At 38.4% G+C, this 22,954-nt stretch overlaps 1 protein-coding gene across 2 annotated transcripts in view; it reads left to right on the forward strand.

Annotated features, from left to right (window-relative positions):
- MRPL42 (mitochondrial ribosomal protein L42) overlaps positions 1-12,973 on the forward strand; it is a 47,908-nt gene extending 34,935 nt beyond the window's left edge. The window contains exon 6 of one of the 2 annotated variants that reach the window (XM_017548633.2): positions 11,473-12,968. In XM_017548633.2, coding sequence (XP_017404122.1) covers positions 11,473-11,518 — 46 coding nt within the window. In that variant the 3' untranslated portion in view covers positions 11,519-12,968. Of the gene's footprint in view, positions 1-11,472 lie in introns of both variants that reach the window. The other variant, XM_017548634.2, reaches the window with a different exon arrangement.
- Positions 12,974-22,954: the final 9,981 nt, after the last annotated feature.

Here is a 22,954-nt window from a genome sequence, read left to right on the forward strand (position 1 = left end):
GAGTGAAACTCCGTTTCAAAAAAAAAAAAAAAAAAAAAAAAAAAATCCATTAGCTCTAGTGGTTGATAATGTTGTTTTCTTTATCCTTACTCATTTCATATTTATTTAACCAATTATTATGAGAGGAATATTAAAATCTACAACTATAATTTGGACTTTTTGTTTCTTTTTTTTTTTTGGAAACAGAATCTTACTCTGTTGCCCAGGCTGGAATACAGGGGCATGATCTCGGTTCACTGTAACCTCCAGCTTCCAGGTTCAAGTGATTCTCATACCTTAGCCTCCCAAGTAGCTCGGATTACAGGTGTGTGCCATCACACCCTGCTAATTTTTGTTATTTGTGGTAGAATCAGGGTTTCACATGTTGGCCAGGCTGGTCTTAAACGGGCCACAAGTGACCCACCTTGGGACCCACCTTGGCCTCCCAAAATTCTAGGATTACAGATGTGAGCCACCGTGCCTAGCCCCAGTCTTCTTTTGATTAGTGTTTGCATGAAATATGCTTTTCTATTCTTTTACTTTTTTGTTTGTTTGTTTTTGGCTGTAGCTGTTTTTAATAGATGCTGTCTTAGATTTTGTTTCCTAGAAGTTCCTAAGATAAGAATTTGTTTTTTGTTTTATTTCAATTTTTAGATTCAGGAAGTACACAAAGGGTATATTGTGTGATGCTGAGGTTTGGAGTATGATTGAACGCATCACCCAGACAGTGAACATAGTGTCCAATAGCTAATTTTTCAGCCTTCTCCTGCCTCTTCCCCTCCTGCCTATTCCAGTGTTTTTTGTTTTCCATCTTTATGTCCATGTGTACCCAGTTTTTGGCTCCCACTTGTAAGTGAGAACAGGTGGTATTTGGTTTTCCGTTTCTGCATCAATTGGCTTAGGATAATGTCTTCAAGCTGCATATGTGCTGCTGCAAAGGATGTTATTTTGTTCTTTTTTATTTCTGTATAGTATTCTATGGTGTATATGCACCACGGTGGGACAATTTCTATTTCTTTGGGTATTTACCTTGTAACGGAATTGCTGGGTCGAATGGCAGTTCTGTTTTTAGTTCTTTTAGAAATTTCCAAATTGCTTTCCACAGTGGTTGAACTAATTTACATTCCCACCCACAGTATGTAAGCATTCGCTTTTCTTTGCAGCCTTGCCAACATTTGTTATTTTTTTCTGTTTTTAATAATAGCCATTCTGACTAGTGTCAGCTGGTATCACACTGTGATTTTTATTTGCATTTCTCTGATGATTAGTGATGTTGAGCATTTTTTCATGTTTGTTGGCTGCTTGTATGTCTTCTTTTGAGAAGTATCTGTTCATTTCCCTTGCTCACTTTTTAGCGGAGCTATTTGTTTTTACTTGTCGATTTAAGTTTCTTACAGATTCCACATAGTAGACCTTTGTTGGATGCATAGTTTGTGAATATCTTCTATTCTGTAGGTTGTCTGTTTACTCTGTTGATAGTTTCTTTTGCTGTGCAGAAGCTCTTTGTTTTAATTAGGTCCCACTTGTCAAATTTTGTTTTTGCTGTAAATGCTTTTGAGTACTTAGTTATAAATTCTTTTACTAAGGCCAATGTCTATAATGGTATTTCTTTGGATGTGGCTTTTGTTTCTTTCTTTGAAAGAAAAGAAAAATGTAAGCAGAATTATATTTCCTAGGTTTTCTTCTAGGACTTTTGTAGCTTGAGGTCTTATATTTAAGTCTTTAATCTGTCTTCAGTTATTATATATGGTGGTAGGTCAGGGTTCAGTTTCGTTCTTCTGCATACGGTTAGCCAGTTGTCCTATACTATTTGTCAAAGGTCACTTGGTTGTAGGTGTATGGCTTAATTTGGGGGTTTATTATTTTGTTCCATTTGTCTGTGTCTCTCTTTTTTTTTTTGAGACAGAATTTTGCTCTTGTCTCCCAGGCTGGAGTGCAATGATACGGTCTCTGCTCACTGCAACCTCTGCCACCCGGTTCAAGTGATTTTACTGCCTCAGCCTTCCACGTAACTGGGATTATAGGCATGTACCACCACACCTGACTAATTTTGTATTTTTAGTAGAGATGGGGTTTCTCCATGTTGGTCAGGTTGGTCTCAAACTCCCAACCTCAGATGATCCACCTACCTTGGCCTCCCAAAATGTTGGGATTACAGGAGTGAGCCATTGTGCCCGGCCCTCTTTTTTTGTGTCACTACCATGCTGTTTCAATTATTGTGGCCTTGTACTATAGTCTGAAGGTAATGTGATGCCTCTGGCTGCTTTTTGCTTAGAATTGCTTTGGCTATTTGGACTCTTATTTGGTTTTATATGAATTTTACAATCGTTTTTTTTCTCTTTTTTTTGGAGATGGAATTTTGCTCTTGTCACCCAGGTTAGAGTGCAATGGCATGATCTCAGCTCACTGCAACCTCCACCTTCTGGGTTCAAGCAATTCTCCTGCCTCAGCCTCCTGAGTAGCTGGGATTACAGGTGTGTACCATCATACCTGGCTATTATTAGTAGAGACAGGGTTTCACCATGTTGGCCAGCAGTCTTGAACTCCTGACCTCAGGTGATCCACCCGTCTCAGCCTCCCAAAGTACGGGGATTACAGGTGTGAACCACAGTGCCCAGCCTAGAATAGTTTCTTCTAACTATGTGAAATGATGTTGGTAATCTGACAGGAATAGCATTGAATCTGTAGATGGCTTTGAGCAGTATAAACATTTTAACAGTATTGGTTTTTCTAACCCATGAACATGGAATATTTCTCTATTTGTTTGTGTCATCTGTGATTTCTTTCAGCAGTGCTTTGTAGTTGAGCCTTTCAAAGCTCCTTCGTTGGATGTATTCCTAGGCATTTTACATTTTCTTGTGGTTATGGTAAATGGAATTGGTAGCATTGTTTGTTTTCTTTATCCTTACTCATTTTCTATTTAATCAATTATTATGAGAGGAATGTTGAAATCTGCAACTATAATTGTGGACTTCAGCCTCTCAGCTTGAATATTATTGGTATATAGAAAAGTTACTGATTTTTGTACATTGATTTTGTATCCTGACACTTTACTGAAGTTGTTTATCAGGTCTAGGAGCCTTTTGGCTGAATCTTTAGGGTTTTCTGGGTGTAGAATCATATTGTCAGTGAAGAGAGATTATTGACTTTTTCTTTTCCTAATTAGATGCCTTAATTTTTTCCTCTTGCTTGATTGCTCTGGCTAGAACTTCCGTGGGACTATGTTGAATAGGAGTGGTGAGAGTGGGCATTCTTATTTCGTTCCAGTTCTTAAAGGAAATGCTCTCAGCTTTTGCTCATTCAGCATGTTGGCTGTGGAAATGCTCTCAGCTTTTGCTCATTTAGTAGGTTGGCCATTTGTCATAAATGGCTGTTACTATTTTGAAGTATGTTCCTTCAATCCCTAGTTTGTTGAGGATTTTTATCATGAAGCGATGTTGGATTTTATTGAAGGTTTTTTTCCATGTTTATTGAAATAATCATGTATTTTTTGTTTTTAATTCTGTCTATATGATGAATCACATTTATTTATTTGCATATGTTGAGTCAGCCTCAAATCCCAGGCAGAAAGCCTGCTTGATCGTGGTGAATTAATAATTTGACTTGCTGCTAGATTTGGTTTGCTTGTATTTTGTTGAGGATTTTAGCGTCCACGTTTTTCGGGGATATTGACCTACAGTTTTTTTTTTTTTTGAGACGGAGTTTCATTCTTGTTACCCAGGCTGGAGTGCAATGGCACAATCTCGGCTCACCGCAACCTCCGCGTCCTGGGTTCAGGCAATTCTCCTGCTTCAGCCTCCTGAGTAGCTGGGATTACAGGCATGCGCCACCATGCCCAGCTGATTTTTTTGTATTTTTAGTAGAGACGGGGTTTCACCATGTACCTTGTGATCCACCCGCCTCGGCCTCCCAAAGTACTGGGATTACAGACGTGAGCCACCGTGCCCGGCCTGGCCTACAGTTTTATTGTTTTTGTTATGTTTCTGCCAAATTTGGGTATCAGGATGATGTCGTTTTTGTAAAATGAGTTGGGGAAGAGTCCTTCCTCCTCAATTTTTTTTTTTCGTGGGTTAGGGGGAATAGTTTTAGTAGGATTGGTACTGGCTCTTTCTACATCTGGCAGAATTCAGCTGTGAATCCATCTGGTCCAGGCATTTTTTTGGTTGGTAGGTTTTTAAATTACTGATTCTGTTTCAGAACTTATTGTTCTTCTGTTCAGGGTTTGAGTTTCTTCCCGATTTAATCACGGGAGGTTGTATGATTTCAAGAATGTATCCATTGCCTCTAGATTTTCTAGTTTGTGTGTATGGAAGTGTTTGTAATAATAGTCTCTGAGGAATTGCTTGAACCCAGGAGGCCAAGGTTACAGTGAGCCTAGATCGATGCCATTGCACTCCAGCCTGGGGGACAAGAGCAAAACTCCATTCCCCCCAAAAAATAATAGTCTCTGAGCATCTGTTGTGTTTCTGTGGGATTGGTTGTAATGTCACCTTTGTCATCTCTGTATTACTTTCAACCTGCTTATCTTTGTTTTTAAAGTGGATTTCTTTTTTTTTCTATTTTCTTTTTTTCTTTTTTAAAGTGGATTTCTTATAGGCAGCATATAGTTGGAACTTGCCTTTCTTTTTTTTTTTTTTTGACCTAATCTGACATCAGTGCCCCATCTCATTTCAACATACAGCTATTTAAAATACTTTATCCCTCAGTTTTCAGGACTTTTACTCTTCCTCTGCTGTTTGCTCTTAGCCTGCTTACTTCATTTTATTTTTTTATATTCATTTTGAATATCTACTGTCCCTGTTAGCACAACTACATATAATTATAGTTTATTAGGTATCTGTTAATATTATATTTATATTTTTAGGTGACTTTTTTGGTTAAATCTTCTTCTCTGGATTATTTTCTCTTTGTCAAGGATGTGGCCAGGTCCAGTGGCTCATACCTGTAACCCAAGCACTTTGGGAGTCTGAGGCGGGTGGATGACTTGAGGTCAGGAGTTTGAGACCAGCCTGGCCAACATGGCAAAACCCCATCTCTACTACAAATACAAAAATTAGCTGGACATGGTGGTGGACACTTGTAATCCTAGCTACTCTGAAGGCTGAGGCAGGAAAATTGCTTGAACCCAGGAGGTAGAGGCTGCAGTGAGCTGAGGTTGTGCTACGGGACTCCAGCCTGGATGACAGAGCGAGACTCTGTGTCAAAAAAAAAAAAAAGCATCTTCTGTTTTGTAATTTTCCACAAGAATTCTAACACAGTATCCTTAATACAATGTATGGTTACTAATTTAGTGTCTGATGGAATACTATCTCACCTAATTGTCTTTACAGCTTCTTTAAGGTGTTCAATTCCTCTTTGAAATGGTACTTTATGGTAGTTTTGAGGATGTTCCACTGGTAAATTTCCCAGTGATTCTTGGAAGTTTTATTTCCAGAGTACCAGGTTATATGGGTTTATCCAGTTCCAGTTTATCCAGTTAGATCACAAGTGGGTTAAAGTGTTTCTCATTATCAGATTCTTAATCAAGGTCAGCAAATCCTTAATGATCCAGAGGTGTTGCCCCACTTCATTCAGTCTTGAAGTCACCTGTGTCTGATTATTGGCCTCACCCAAGGTGGGTGAACTGGGTGTGTAGGTTGTATAGACTGTAAAGAATTGATGCTGAATAGGCCAGTGGCTAATAAGAATTGTTGATCAGATTATCTCATATCTGAAAATCAGAAGTGTTTACTATTAAATCTGTGGACCAGGATTACATGCTTGTAATCCCAGCATTTTGGGAGGCTGAGGTGGACAGATTCCTTGAGCCCAGGCGTTGGAGACCACCTTGGGCAACATGGCAAACCCCATCTCTCCAAAAAATACAAACAAAAAAAAAAATCAGTCAGGTATGTTTGGACGCTTCTGTAGTCCCAGCTACTTAGGAGGCTGAGTTGGAAGGATCACTTGGGCCTAGGAGGAGGAGGTTGCAGTAAACTGAGATTGTGCCACTACACTCCAGCCCAGGCAACAGAGTGAAACCCTGCCTCAAAAAATAATAAATAAGCATACGTTTGTGAGCTGTATTTTGCCTTTTCTTATTCCGGTAATTCTGTTTATATTAGGATGTCAATTCAAAGAGTCTTCTTAGATTTGGGCTTCATACCAAGATTGGGTACTGGAACTGTTTGAATTCTTAGCATGGGGGACGGGTGATGAGGAAACCCAAGATGTTGGGTTTGGGGTTAATTTGAGGTTTTAAGTTAAAACCTTTGCTTTTGTCTGGATGACTATTTTTATATTTAATTGTGCAAAGGTTGATTTTTTTCTAAAAATAGCATATATAACCACGAAGCTTCTGCTACTCCCCGTGTAATATTACAGGTGATGAAAACAAATTAAACTAGCTTAGTCATTATATTTTGTTTACCTGAAGTCATGGGGCTTCAATCATATTCTTTGGAAGGTGCTGCTTCTGCAAACCCATTTATTTTGTACTCCCTAAAGGAATTTACATTCAGTAGTGGCTCTGTAAATAATTCTTGAGTCCACGGTTCTGAATTGTATTGTCTTCCAGTAGCCACCTCTGAGGTATGTCCTTCTGGCCTTTTGTGTTGCCATTATTCAGGAAGCATGTCAGCACCTTCAGTTGCCAGCATCTCTGTGCAAGCTCTTCTTCCTTTCTTTAGTCTTCCTTAGTTGGCATGAAAAAAATCAAGTCATAAAGTATTCCTTCTAATCTTCCTAGAACACATCATTTGAGCAATATTATTGTTATAGGACTTTTTCCTTAGGTCAGCCAAAGACACACGACCATGAAAAATTAGGTTCCCAGACAATTTGAAGGGTAGGCAAGGGCAGGGTTTATTGGGTATAAAGGAAAACACTCAGCAAAGCAAGAGAGGTTCCTGTTAACAGGCCCCCATCTCACAGATTGAATTCCCAGATTACCGTACCAGATCATGAGAAGCCCAGTTGCATTTCCCTGCAAACAGCACAGATTTCCCGAGGCTCCACCCATTTTCCCAGTGAGCAGGCTGGTCAGAGTTTTCCTGCGGACCCCGTGGCTGTCTCATTATAGAGTTCCTGATGATGTGTCTATTACTTTTCTCATTAATTCAACCTTAGTAACTATTGAAATTCTTTTTACATATCTAAAGTTAATATACTATCTTGATTTATCTTGTTGGTTCCTTTTCCTCTCCCTTGTCTCTAGATTTTGGAGTGCCCCAAGAATCAGTCATTGAACTGCTCCACTTTTCTGTCCCATTCTCTAGGACAGGAATCTCATCCAGACCCATAGTATGAAATACCATCTGTATGTTGATGGCTTCCATATCCATCTGTGGTCAAGACCTGTCCCTTGACCTCTAGACTTACATATCCAACTGCCTACTTGACATGTGTAATAGGCATCCTTAACTTAGTATGTGTCTAACATACACATACCGAGTTAAGGATGATGGCCTTCCACAAACCAGCTTCTCCTGCAGCCTGCTCTGTCAGTTAATGCCAGCTCTATTCTTCTAGCTGCTTGGGCCAAAAACCTTGGTACCACTGTTGACTCCTCTCTCTATTCAATACCCAACATCTGGTCTATTAGCAAATCTTCTTAGTTCTATCTCCAAAATATATCTAGATTTGATCACCTATCACCTCTACCTCTGCCACTATCCTGGTCCAAATTATCATTCTTGCCGGTTTTGTTGAAATAACTTCCTAATTGGTTTTCCAGCTGCTTCCTTTGCTTCGCTGCAGTCCGTTTGTAGCATAGCAGCCAGAGTTACCCTTTTAACAGTTCCCTTGGTTCTTGTAATTTTTCTGTTGAAAATTCCCAAACAGCTTCCTGTCTCACTCAGAAGAACTCAAGGCCTACAAGTAGCTGCATGATTTGGTCCTGCATTGCCTCTCTGCTCTCATGCTCTACCATCTTTTCCTTGCTCATGCATTCTGGCTACATAGCCTCTTTCCTGCTTTTGAACGTGCCCTTCCTTCCACCTCAGGGCCTTTATACTTGCTGTTTGTCTGCATAGTACACACTTCCTCTCAGTATTGGTAAAGCTAGCTCTCTTACTTCCTTCAGGTTTTTACTCAATGAAGCCTTCCCTGGCCAACTTGTATATCTTATTTTTCTGTCTCCTGCATTGGAATGTAAGATAAGAGTTGGAATTTTTATCTTGTTTTGTGTACTACAGAATCGTTAGGACCTACACATAGTAGGTGCTTACAGATTTTAAAATGGATAAATGATTCTGATTCTCACAATACCTTTTTATTTATTTATTTATTTTTGAGACAGGTCTCGCTCTGTCACCCAGACTGGAATGCAGTGGCCTGATCTCGGCTTACTACAACTTCACCTCCCAGGTTCAAGAGATTCTCCTACTTCAGCCTCCTGAGTAGCTGGGACTATAGATGCATACCACCATGTCTGGCTACTTTTTAAAGTTTTTGTTGGGATGAGGTTTCACCATGTTGCCCAGGCTGATCTCAAACTCCTGAGCTCAAGTGGTCTACCCATCTTGGCTTCCCAGAGTGCTGGGATTACAGGCATGAGCCACTGTGCCTGGCTCCCATAATTTTTAAAAATTAGCTGGGCATGGTGGCACATGCCTGTAGTCCTACCTACTACTCAGAAGACTGAGGTGGAAGAAACACTTGAGTCAAGGAGTTTGAGGGTGCAGTTAGCTATGATTGTGTCATTACACTCCATCCTGTGTGGTAGAGCAAGACCCTTCAGAAAGAAAGAGAGAGCAAGAGCAGAAGGGAGGGAGGGAGGGAGGGAGGGAGGGAGGGAGACAGGCAGGCAGGCAGGAAGGAGAAAATAATCCTAAATTTCTGAAATACAGGGCAATCTTACAAATGCATGAATAATAGTACTACTTTAAGAAACTAATATTTTCCCATGGAGACAACAAAAATTAGCTACTTCCATCAGTAGGAAACAGATTTGATTACCTAGCTTAGTATAAACCAGGAGGTAAAGTTCTCTGGGTTAAGAGCTATGGACCAGGTTCCAGATGTCACTGAGTCATTGTGTAATTTAAGAAGAGTAACAATATGCCTTGGTTTTCCAGGAGCAATCTCAGTTTAGCTCTTGTGTTAATTATTAATAGTACTTTCAAGGTTCCCAATCTGAATGATAGAATAAGGTCATCCTAAAATTAAGGTGCTTGCTTTTGGCTAGTGATTGTAGTGTACATTGAAATTCATGCATGATAAGAAATCTGTAAATGCTGTTTGACATTTATGGAGTATATTTTAGAACTTGACTTTGTTCAGTTTAGAGCTATCAGAGTCTCAAACATTTTCAGTCAGTCTTGAGTAGTAAATATAGTTGAAGGGTGTATGCTGAATGACTTTTTTTTTGAGACAGTCTCAGTCTGTTGCCAGGTTGGAGTGCAGTGGCACAATTGCGGCTCACTGCAACCTACACCTCCCAGGTTCAAGCAATTCTCCTGCCTCAGCCTCCCAAGTAGCTGCGGTTACAGGTGTGCACCACCACGCCCAGCTAATTTTGTAATTTTAGTAGAGATGGGGTTTCACCATGTTGGCCAGGATGGTCTGTATCTCCTGACCTCGAGGTCTCAGACTTCATTGAGAATCTGATGAAAGTTCTGAATCCACTGCCCAGAAAAACACATATTCAAAATTTTTACAAATAATTTCAAGAGATTAATGACTTCCCATACCCTTTCTAGAACCGCTATTCTGATAACCATTCTCCCTGCTTTGAGAGAATGCCTTTCAGAGACACTGTTGCACTAGTAAAACCTTGATTATCTGGTATGTTAATGAAACCTTTTAGAAAAAACATAGTTTTCTCTACGCCAATGTAAGCACATGTAGAAATATTTATACAAATGGTGTTTTACTGTGTGTATATTTTGACAACTTACTGTTCCATGGTATTATATACAGATGTACTTCATTGTTTTCAACTTAATTCCTATTTTGCAGTAAAAAAAAAAAAAAATCAATGTATCAGGAAGTTGCCTCTACGAAACCTGAAGCAAAAAAATGCTTTAGATACCTTTTTTTTTTTTTTTTTTTTGATTTTTAATAGAGATGGGGTTTCACCATGTTAGTCAGGATGGTCTTGATCTCCTGACCTCATGATCTGCCTGCCTTGGCCTCCCAAAGTGTTGGGATTACAGGTGTGAGCCACTGCACGCAATCCAAAAAAATGCTTTAGATATCTTAACAACCAAAGACCATAGGGTGCATGTCTTACCATTTATAGTATAAAACTGAATTTCCACATTAGCAAAATTTGAAAACCGAAAATTAACTCATGATCAGCTTGCCAAAGTCTGACCAGAAGGAAATTTTTGAAGATAACTCATCACAAAAACACATGTACTCTACGCAGAGATTTTTCTTAAATCAGTAAAGAAAAAAAGGAAGTGCAGAGAAGCAAAAAGAAAAATTCTCCATGGTGAAATCACTCAAACTATCACTGCCAACAATGCATTTCATTTCTCTATATCTATATGTACGTTTTGTTAGTTTGCTTATTTTTACATGGTTATGATACTGTATATATAAATTTGCCTCCTGTATTCTTCCTTAATATTTCAGTTACTTTTTCTATATTCCTTTGATATAGAGTGGTAGAAGAAGAATTACTAGGTCAAAAGTTATGAATATTTTTTGATACTTCTTACCATACTGCTTTTCAAAAATATTGTACCAATTTATACTTTGAAGCAGTCTGGTCTGATACTGCTAATTTCACCACATCTGTGCTTGGATTGGGCATTATGATTTTAACATATTTGTGATCTCAAAAACAAGTGAAAGGTTCCTCACTGTTCTGATTTGCAGTTCTTCCATTTTTCCATGATATTACACATATTTCCACAAGCACATTACTAGTTATCTTACTTTATATTAAAACATGATTTTACAGGTTGAAAAACCTCCAGTTAGAGAAAAATAGCCCCTTGTAAATAAAACTTTAACAGAACATGTTCATGATGTGATGTTTCTTTTTTCTTTTTTTTTTATGTTTTAGAAGCCTAAATCTCACTAGATGTGATATTTCTTTACTACAAAGACAAACAACCATTAGTTTCAAAGTCAGTCATCTAGGTTATCATGTTGAAATTATCCTCAAGATGTGAAAGAAAACTATTTTAAATGCTTAGTTTGTGGTGATGTGCCTATTGTCCCAGCTACTAGGCAGGGTAAGGTAGGGAGGATCCCTTGTGCCAGGAGCTTGAGGCTGTAGTACACTGTTATTGAGCTTATGAAAAACCTCTGCACTTCAGCCTGGGCAATAAAGTGAGACCCAGTCTCTAGGGAAAAAAAAATGATTACAAAAAGAAAAGAAAACAAATTTTCACAATGGGAGAATGTGGCTTATTATTAAGAAATGCCTGATACATACTTTCATTGATTTTTTAAAAAGTAGTTCCAATAGCAAAATAATCATAGAAATTTAAGATTTTATCAGGAATAATTAATTTTTATTAAGGTCATCTTATTCCAAGTTATTTTCTTCTTTTCAAGGTATCACAGATGTCGTAAGAATCCGAATCCTCCAAAAGACAGATGATACTGAGGTTCCTGGGAGAATCAAAGAGAAATGTGCCTCATTTGCAATTTGAAAAAATGCCATCTGGTGTGTTCACTAATATGTAGTAAAGTAATAATGATAAAATACCTTTTCATATATTAGAATGTGTACTTTTATATGTGTTAAGTGATTCTGGATTTGACATTCTTATTTAGAGAAACCTATTACATTTTATTTTTCTTTTTCAATTTTAGTCTTTCATTTATGTATGGTCTCCAATTTAGGACTTTTCCATAGTGCCAAAGCCATACATATTCAGTAGAACATCAATAGGTTATATCAGAACACTTTATTGTAAAATAGGCTTTGTGTTGGATGATTTTGCTCAACTATAGGGTAATGTAAGTGTTCTGAGCATATTTAAGGTAGGCTATCATTTTGAATTTATGATATTTTCAATTTACAGTGGGTTTATTGGTATGTAGTCCTACCATAAGTTGAGAAACATCTCTTTGTGTGTGTCTAGTATGATTTAAGTATTTTTACATCATTAGCCAAACAGTGTTAGTAGTATAAATATGATTAATAAAAAGGTGCATGGCTTTCCTGAGGGAGATTTTTAAATTGCGTTTGAGAATAAACTCATAAGGTCTCCCAAGAAAATAAATGTTATAATGTTTCAATTGGCTTCTAGGAAATAATTAAATTACTGATATTTTGATCAGGTTTTAGTATCTACTGGGCCCCTTCCATCCATTCTTATTAAATTCTCAAAATAATCCTTTGAAGAAGGGATGTAATCGCATTTTACAGTGACTCGAACCCTACCAAACAAGTGGGAGAGCCAGGAGCCAAATTGTCAGGCTCCAGAGCTTTTTTTCAGTGCATCACAATGGCAAAGGGCTGGTTTTCTTTCACCCAAGAATGTGCTTTCCTAGAGATTTTTCTAGATAGAATATTATGTAATTTGTTTTGAGGGTTTTTTTCCTGGCTGTCTTAAAGATTATGCTAGCTTCAGAACACATGCAAACAGCTGCAGCTCTGTGATTAAAATGTTAGTGCCACTAGACTAGTGTTATGAGAATGTTAATAGATAACTCTGCTGCCATTACTAGTTACATATGATCCTTAATAGCATTGCTTCCCCTTCAATTTCTATTAAGGTGGTGAAGAATCTTTTAATAAGGTAGAAAGTTGCTTTATTTAAACTTTGTGCTGTAAAATGTTTGTGATACAGTAAAATTGATGTGAAAAATAATTTCTCATTCAAAGTCCATTATATGATCTAGTTCTTTTAGTAAAGGAACTGTAGTTGAAGTTCCAAGTAGCCAGTGAAGTAGGAGAGAGTAAAGGAAATAATTAATAATGGTGATCTTCTGTTACCCAAAAGAAATATTTTTAAGTGGTTTACTTTTTCCATTAATATAAATTTCATTTGGAAAGATTAAAAAAATAAGTTTGATTGAATTTAATAAATCAGAAATATTTACCAGCTTTGTCAATGATGTATTCTTGAAAAATGTTTGGTTTTCTTTCAGGTTGACTTATATCCAAAATTCTACAAATTTTTAGCTATGTTGTAAATGTAGAAAGAACTGAAAAACAAATCAAAATATAATGACAAAGATTTTTCTTCCAAGTATCAAGCTCTACTAAATAGGGATTGTCCTCAGACACCCAAAGCCACATAATTATGTGTCAGTGCTTTGGCAAATTAACTTTGACTTTACTCTACTGGTAGTATAGATGTACACTGTACTTCCTGAGATTCTGCTTTTCATGGGTTGCTGATTTTTAATTTTGCTAAATAAGCACATATTTCATCACCAGCATCACCTGCTCTCTGCCTCCCCAACCACTCTCCCCCACCCCCAGGGATAAAAACCTGTTATCCACCATCACTAAAATTTTATGAAAGATCTATTTATTTGTCTGTTTTGCAGACATTTTAAAATTCGTAAAGTGGAATGTTTCTTTAATTAAATACAGTTAGCTTCATGAAAAACTCACTACACCGTTCTTGTTCAAGCATTATTGGTGAAACCACCAGAGGGCACTCTCGCTCAGGGTTTAGTTTGGCTATCTCACCCAAACATGACTTTAAAAAGCCCTTAATTAGCAGAGAATTTGGATGTTCCTTAGTAGAGAATGACTAACAGAATAAATGGTAATAGTGAAATTAAGTGCTGGAATATTCTGAGTAGGCCAATAAAAAAATTGATCCTTTTTTTTTTTTTTTTTAAGACAAGCTCTCGCTCTGTCACCCAGGATGGATTACAGTGGCGCAATTGCAGCGCACTGCAACCTCAATATCCTGGGCTCAAGCAGTCCTCTCACCGCAGCCTCTGGAGTTACTGGGACTACACACCTGTGCCACCACGCCTGGCTAATTGTTTTCATCTTTTTATAGAGATAGGGTTTTGCCATGTTGCCGAGGCTGGTCTTGAACTTGTGAGCTCAAAGCAGTCCACCCGCCTCAGCCTCCCAAAGTGTGGGATTACAGGTGTGAGCTACTGTGTCCAGCCTTATTTTATTTTTTTTTAAAGATAATATTGTTAACATTGTATACCTTCTTCCTTTGTGTTTCTCTGCATAAATATATTTCAAAAATAAAAATGAGGGCTCATAACCTTTTCCCTTTTTTTTTTTTTAAGTAGAGATGGGGTTTCCCATGTTGGTCAGGCTGGTCTCAAACTCCTGACCTCGTCATCCACCTGCCTCAGCATCCCAAAGTGCTGGAATTACAGATGTGAGCTACCGTGCCTGGCCAACATATGCCGTTTTGTCATGCTTTTTTCACTTAATAGGAATTTTTTCCTTATCATTAAATTCTCTGATTTAATGGGTGGATATTATTCTGTAATCTGGATTGTCATAATTTAATTTACTTCCTACTGTTAGACATACTCTTTGTTTCTGTTTCTTTCATCTTGTAAATAATGCTGTCATTAACATCCTGGTGGATTATTACCATTTTCTTTTTTTTAAAATTTTTTAAATTTATTTTCTTATAATCTGGCAAGGTCACTACTGTTTTCTATTTGTTTCTGTAAGTGTAATCATGGAATCAGAAGGCATCCATTTTTAAAGTCAGTGGTTTAAACTACATACTTTTTTTTGGAGACGAAGTTTTGCTCTGCCCAGGTGCCCAGGTTGGAGTGCAGTGGCGCAGTCTCGGCTCACTGAAACCTCCACTTTCTGTGTTCAAGCAGTTATCCTGCCTCAGACTCCCAAGTAGCTAGGATTACAGGTGTGCAGCACCATGCTTGGCTAATTTTATATTTTTAGTAGAGATGGGTTTTCACCATGTTGGTCAGGCTGGTCTCGAACTTCTGACCTCAAGTGATTCACCCACCTTGCCTCTCAAAGTGTTGGGATTACAGGCATGAGCCACCGTGCCTGGCCTAAACTGCATACTTCTGACAGCAGTATATGGAAATATTTTATTTTACTTCTATTAGAATTTTTAAAAATCTTTATCAATTCAGTAGGCAGGGAATGGAAAATGCTTTAATTTGATGAGCCACTTTAAATTTAGTATATGTCTCATTTCAAAGCATATAAAGTATACAAGTTTCAGGTCTGAGCTTAAACCTATAAGAGCCCTTATTATTGCCGTATTTCCTTTGCAGCGCTTTACCTTACTGTGTTTCCTTTACCTTCCCTGCACAACATTCTTTATATGGACCCTAAAAGGAAACTTCTTTAGAGGAATTGGATTAGATTCCATTGTTACCTGCAATACTGTATATCTCTCCATAGCACTTAATCAAAGTTTGTAATTAGGCATTTTTTGTGTGTGATTATTTGATAAATCTCCATCTCCCCTACTAGACTTTAAGCTCCATGACTTCTAGGGACCCTGTCTGACTAGATGTATCGCTGTTCCTACCACCTAACATTGCCTAACACATTCATTGCTTCACAGGCATCTGAATATGGTTTTGTAAAAGAAATTGCTCTAGTGCACAGGATTTTGAGCTAAGGATTTCATGAATGGGATTTGGGGTGGGGATATCTAGGAAATACCTGAAATTATATAGAATTTTGAGAATGTGTGTTTGTGTGTTTTCCTGGGGATAGGGTATGTAGTTTCTCAGCAACTCATTAACATCTGCGTCATATCATGCCCTAATTCTACTTGCCTATAGCTAAACACCTAATAAGATTAGAACTGGAATGATAGTGATATGCAAAATACCATGTGTGGTTTCCACATATTCTAAGAAGCATCTTTAATTAGATTTCAAAAATGTTCAAGAAGAAAAAAGATAATTATGTGCCCTCATTTTGAATGGCTCTGGGCACTTCAGGTAAACCCTTACTCAAAAAGTACTTTTTCAGTTTCAGTGTGTGTTTTTAAAATTTCCAAAAGATAAGTCAAGTTGAATATCAGTCCACAAACACTGGTAGTAAGCAAACTATTTTATCTGCTAAAGGCATAAATAAATGTCTCCATTGCTTTTAACCAAAGGGAATGCTCCCTCAGATTTTTTTTTTCCCAGAAGTTCAAAATAACTTGCTCATAGTCTTCCCAAAATAATTTTCAACCATTTTAGCACCAAAGAAAGATCTTCCCAGTTGAGCTCAGCCATCAGCCTCCTATTTTTTAATTTGCTATTTAACCTTCTGAATGTGAGAATACTTTGAATACACTGGGAAGAAATGCTCAGGAACAATATATAATGTGCTTTCTAGTTTTGCACAAAGTCATTCATTTTGATTTAGTAACAACCTCATACTTAAATAGCATCCTCCTGCAGAAATGCTTCACAGTCATGACTGATTAAATTCTTGCCGTGTTGCTTGTAAATGAGCTCTTGTTTTTAAATGGAGAAATGGAGGTAGAGTCTCACAGTTCTCATTAGATATAAGAATAGAAAGTAGAAACCTTAGCATTACTTCTGAGTCTTTTTATTTATTTATTTATTTATTTGAGACAGGGTCTCACTCTGTCGCCTAGGCTGGAGTGCAGTGGCTCTATCTTGGCTCACTGCAAGCTCCACCTCACAGGCTCAAGTGATTCTCCTGCCTCAGTCTCCTGAGTAGCTGGGATTACAAGCGTGCACCACCATACCCAGGTAATTTTTTGTATTTTCAGTAGAGACGGGGTTTCACTGTGTTGGCCAGGCTGATCTCAAACTCCTGACCTCAGGTGATATACCCACCTTGGCCTCCCAAAGTGCTGGGATTACAAGGGTGAGCCACCACACTCAGCCTGTTCTGAGTCCTCAATTCAGCAAGAATGTCTCTTTTTTTTTTCCAAGAGTTTCACTCTTGTTGCCCAGGCTGGAGTATAATGGTGCAATCTTAGCTCACTGCAACCTCCACCTCCCGGGTTCAAGTGATTCTCCTGCCTCAGCTTCCCAAGTAGCTGGGACTACAGTAGAGATGGGGTTTTACCATGTTGGCCAGGTAATAATCTGATGGTTTTAATTTGCATTTCTCTGATGATCAATAACATTAAATTTGTATTCATATACTTGTTGGGGACACATATCTTTGGGGAACTATCTGTTCAAATCACTTGCTCTTTTTTTTTTCTTAGTACTTAAAAAAGACTTTATGCAGGCCAGGCACAGTGGCTCATGCCTGTAATCCCAGCACTTTCAGAGGCTGAGGCAGGCAGATCACAGGGTCAAGAGATCGAGACCATTCTGGCCAACATGGTGAAACCCTGTCCCTACTAAAAATACAGAATTAGCTGGGCATGGTGGTGCATGCCTGTAATCCCAGCTACTCAGGAGGCTGAGGCAGAATAATTGCTTGAACCTGGGAGGCAGAGGTTGCAGTGAGCTCAAATTGCACAACTGCACTCCAGCCTGGCAACAGAGTGAGACTATCTCCAAAATTAAAAAAAAAAAAAAAGACTTTATGCCAGGCACAGTGGCACGTACCTGTAGACCCAGCTACTCAGGAAGCTAAGATAGGAGGCTCACTTGAGTCCAGGAATTCTGGGTTGTAGTGAGCTATGCCAGTCAGGTGTTTGCACTAAGTTCAGCATAAATATAGTGACCTCCTGGGTCACTGGGACCTAGGGTTGCCTAAGGAGGGTTGAACTGGCCTAGATCAGAAATGGAGCAGATCAGAACTCCTGTGCTGTTCAGTAGTGGGACTGCACCTGTGAATAGCCACTGCACTCCAGCCTGGGCAACATAGCGAGACTCTCATCTCTTTAAAAAACAAAAAAAAAAAAAAACTGGTTTTTAAAAGCAGTTTTAGGTTCACAGCAAAATTGAGAGGAAGGTACAGAAATAACATAGATCCTCAGTGCTCCCCTCCCCCATGCTCAGCCTCCCTCATTATTACCATCCCCCAGCAGAATGGCACATTGGCTACAATTAATAAACCTACACTGACATATCATTCTCACCCAAAGCCTATAGTTGCCATTAGGGTTCACTCTTGGTGTTGTACAATCTGTGGGTTTGAACAAAGGTATAATGACATGTATCCACCTTTAGAGTGTCATACACAGTCTTTACACTGTTCTAAACACCCTCAGCTCTGCGTGTTCATCCTGTCCTCCCCACTAACTCCTGGCTACCACTGGTCTTTTCACTGTCTCCATAAGTTTTTCCTTTTCCAGAATGTCATATAAACGGAATCATACAGTATATAGCCTTTTCACATTGGTTTCTTTTACTTGGTAATATGCATTTGTTTCCTCTATGTCTGTTCACAGCTTGATAGCTCATTTCTTTTTAGCGTTGAGTAATACTCCACTGTTTGGGTGTACCACAGTTTATCCACTCCCCTGCTGAAGGACATCTTAGTTGCTTCCAAGTTTTGGCAATTATGAATAAAATTGCTATAGACATCCATGTGTAGGTTTTTGTGTGCATTTAAGCTTTCACCTCCTTTGGGTAAATACCAAAGAGCACAACTATTGGATGAATGGCAAGAGAATGTTGAGTTTTGTAAAAGACCACCAAACTGTCCTACAGAGAGGCTATACCATTTTGCATTCCCCCAGCAATGAATAAGTGCCAACATCCCTGTCAGCACTTGAAATATCCAAAAAGACCAACCCGTAGAACAAAGAAAGCTAATAAATTACCTTCTCTTGCAATTTGTTTGATGTACCATTAATATATAGATATTGCTAATATGGCAATTATTTAATTTATATGCTATTTGAATATAATAGTAATATGAAGGAAGAATTCTCTTTTTTCTGCTTTATTGCCAAGAAATAGCTAACTCTAAACAACAGAAAAATGTGGAATAAATTACTTTGTCAGTAAATGCGGTTTGAAGATTTGTGTAGGAATACAATTGGATGGATAGCTGCAGTGGTAAGAAAACATTCTGGAATAGTTACCTAAATTAAGGAGCTTGTCCTAGAATGTAAATCAACATACTATATCTTTATTTGAAAGAGTCTTGGTAGAAAAAGCATATCAACTGAACTGTACGATATGCTTAGCGACTTAGTAAAGACTATAACTTGTGTAATGGCTAATGCAACAAGTTTGAGATTATTCTCTTATTGTGTAATAGTTTGGAAAACTTAAACAACTGATTACATTTAGAGATATGATGGTTATCTAGAAGGAAAGTTCCGTTGAGCATATTTGAACTTTCATTGCTGCAAGAAGCCAGTTTGGTTTCAGCTTTATAAAGATATACATTGGGCCAGGTGCAGTGGCTCATGCCTATAATCCCAGCACTCTGGTAGGCCAACGCAGGCAGATCACCTGAGGTCAGGAGTTCCAGACTAGCCTAGCCAACATGGTGAAACCCCATCTCTACTGAAAATACAAACATTAGCTGGGCATGGTAGCACACACCTGTAATCCTAGCTACTCGGGAGACTGAGGCAGGAGAATCACTTGAACCCTGGAGGTGGAGGTTGCAGTGAGCCAAGATTGTGCCACTGCATACCAGCCTGAATGAAAAGAGTGAAACTTGTCTCAAAATAAAATAATAAAGACATAAGTTGGCCAGCTAGAGTTACCATCAATTATCTGAAAATAGCTCTGATAGCTTCAGATTTCTTTCATACATGGCAGGAAAGCAACATGTTTTTCAATGGCAGATAAAATCAAAGAGCAAAAGCAAAAGGTAGAAGCTTGAAAGATCAGAGTTTCTACAGATTGTTATTACATGTTCCATAATTTGACAATCATCATTGAAGTTGGTGATTATCTTAATACCGATACTGCATATCTGTAAGAAGTAAACTATTGTGAATTTAATAGAATGCTTGACATTTTATTTTCCAACAAAAGAATGCCTACATATGGCAAATTCATAGATCTGGAATCCATTTATTTCATCAAAAGAGGATTTAAATTTAACTGTAAGTTTATATGATACATTGTTCTAACTGGCAACTAATGAGGGATTAAAAATGAATTTTGAAGATACCACACCACTTTCTTCATTTTGGATAAAAGTTAAAAGTGAATATTCTTAGTATGCTGAAATTATTTAAAATTTTTTTTTCCCATTCCCACCATTATCACTATGTAAATCTGGTTTTGTCTTATGAATAATATTAAAGCAAAATGTGGAAACAGTTTAGATATACATTGCTCCATGAGAGTAGCATTATTATCTAACCTGGATTACATATTTTAATGAGAAAGAAACAAACTCATTTGTCACATGTATAACTTTTTTTTTTTTTTTTTTTTTTTTTTGAGAGAGAGAGAGGGTCTCATTCATTTTATTGCCCAGGCTGGAGTGCAGCGGTGCAATCATACATAGCTCACTATAACCTTGAACTTCAGGGCTCAAGCAGTCCTCCCACCTCAGCCTGCAGCTAGAGCTTCAGGTGTCTGCCGCCACACCTGGCTAACTTATTTTTTGTAGAGACCGGATCTCCCTGTATTACCCAGGCTGGTATCAGACTCCTGGCCTCAAGTGATCCTCCTGCCTTGGCCCCCCACCACGTGTTGGGATTACGGGTGTAAGCCACCTCACTTGCCCTAAAAACTTTTAATATCCATTGTGTTTATTCAAAGACCATATTAATGGTCTAATAAACAGAACCACTACTTCAATTATAATCTTCAGCTATAATTGAAGAATGACAAGTTGTTATAGAAATTCTCTATATTAATCTTAAATTCACATTTTCAGTGAAAACCAGTTTTTTAATTAGCTTTTCTCTTTCACTTTTATGTATGTTCCAGTTCTACGTATTGAAAATTTAATTTTATATCCATTAAGATAATTAAAAATTAGAGCTTTTTAAAAAATGTTTTTTTCTTTTCATTCTACTAATTTCACTTTATTATAATTTATAAAAGTACTGGACCACAATGGATTAAAGAACTATCCCTCATCACAGATAGTTCAGTGACTCCTGATTTTTTGCTTTGTTTTGTTTTTGAGACGGAGTCTTGCTCTGTCGCCCAGGCTGGAATGCAAGTGGCTTGATCTTGGCTTACTGCAACCTTCACCTCCGGTTCAAGCGATTCGTCAGCCTCAGCCTTCCAAGTAGCTGGGACTGCAGGCACATACCACCATGCCCAGCTAATTTTTAATAGAGATGAGGTTTCACCATATTGGCCAGGCTGGTCTTGAACTCCTGAAATCATCATCTACCTGCCTCAGTCTCCCAAAGTGCTGGGATTAGAGGTGTGAGCCACTGCGCCCAGCTGACTCCTGTTTTATAGTGTACTTTCTGGAAGATTATTCAGCTTTCTCTTGAATCCTTTTAGTAACTAGGAATTCACTATGTTTCCAAGGACCTAACTCCATTACTGGACAGTTTTCTTTTTTTTTTCTTTTTTTGAGACAGAGTCTCACTCTGTCACCAGACAAGTGCAGTGGCATGATCTTGGTTTACTGCAACCTCTGCCTCGCAAGTTCAAGTGATTCTCCTGCCTCAGCCTCCCAGGTAGCTGGGACTACAGACACGTGTCACCACGCCCGGCTATTTTTTTTGTATTTTTAGTAGAGATGGGGTTTCACTGTGTTGGCCAGGATGGTCTTGATGTCTTGATCTTGTGATCTGCCTGCCTTGGCCTCCCAAAGTGCTGGGATTACAGGCATGAGCCACTGCGCCTAGCATTTTTTTTTTTTTTTTTTAATGAGATGGCATCTTCTCTGACACCCAGGCTGGAGTGCAGTATGAAATCTCGGCTCACTGCAACCTCCACCTCCTGAGTTTAAGTGATTCTTGTGCCTCAGCCTCCCGAGTAGCTGGGGTTACAGGCAACCACCACCACACCTGGCTAATATTTTTTGGTAGAGACAGGGTTTCACCATGTTAACCAGACTGGTCTTAAACTCCCGACCTCAGGTGATCTGCCTGCCTTGACCTCCCAAAGTTCTGTGATTACAGGCATGAGCCACCGCAGCCAACCATTATTGGACAGTTTTAACAGAAAGTGTTTCTTTATATGGGGTTGAAATCAGTCTGCTTATGGTTTATAATCCTCAGACTTGATTCTGGCCTTGAATCTATATGAAATAAATTTACTCCTATTTGAAAATACTTGTTATATTCCTTCTTATTTTTCCTTAAGCTTTATTTTTTCTTATTATCCATATGACATGTTTCCAGAACCCTCCCTATCCTGGTTGTCCTCCTCTAGATACATTATTTTAATAATACATTTCTTAAAACGTATTACCCAGAACAACATAATATTTTTACTGTGGATTATATACTTTTATGAATGGTGCTAATAATGGATTACTTTTTTTAGCAGTCATGTCACCCTGTTGATTTGCACTGAGTCATCATTTCTTAAGAGGGAATTAGGATATCAAAATAGTCTCCAAACTCAGCTGATTCCTTCTCCAAATATACTCTCCACCCTTGATTCCTTTTTGAGAGAAAAGAAAAATGCTTATTTTCATTGCTGAACTCACTGATTTTTAATTTTACCATTTAAATGTTAGCAACACAGCTGGTCATGTAACCAAAGATTTTTTGGCAGGGAGTGATGCATTCAGAGCCTTCATTCTAGCTACAGCGGAGGATGGGCTGGAACAGGAGCATGACAGCATGCCGGGCACACTGTTAAGTGACTGATGGAGTCATTCAGCTGATAGACAATAATGGCCTGGGTTAAGGAAGAAGAGGGGACTAAGAGGTGCCAGAGATACATAGGAAATAAAAATTAATAGGCCTTGGCAACTAATTTTTTTTTTTTTTTAAGACAATCTTGCTATGTCACCCAGACTGGAGTGCAGTGGTACGATCTCAGCTCACTGCTACCTCTGCCTCCTGGGTTCAAGCAATTCTCGTACCTCAGCCTCCTTCGTGAGTAGCTGGGACTACAGGCTTGCATCACCATGCCCAGCTAATTTTTGTATTTTTAGGAGAGATGGAGTTTTGCCATTTTGGCCAGGCTGGTCTCGAACTTCTGACCTCAAATGATTTGCCTGCCCTGGCTTCTCAAAGTGCTGGGATTACAGGCATGAGCCACTGCACCCCGGTTGGCAACTAATTTGTATGGGAATGACAGTGATTAATGAAAAAGCGGGGAGAAAAGCTGCTCTTGACATCCG

Source organism: Cebus imitator, unplaced genomic scaffold (genome assembly GCF_001604975.1).
Source record: "Cebus imitator isolate Cc_AM_T3 unplaced genomic scaffold, Cebus_imitator-1.0 Scaffold212, whole genome shotgun sequence".
Lineage (NCBI taxonomy): Eukaryota > Metazoa > Chordata > Mammalia > Primates > Cebidae > Cebus > Cebus imitator.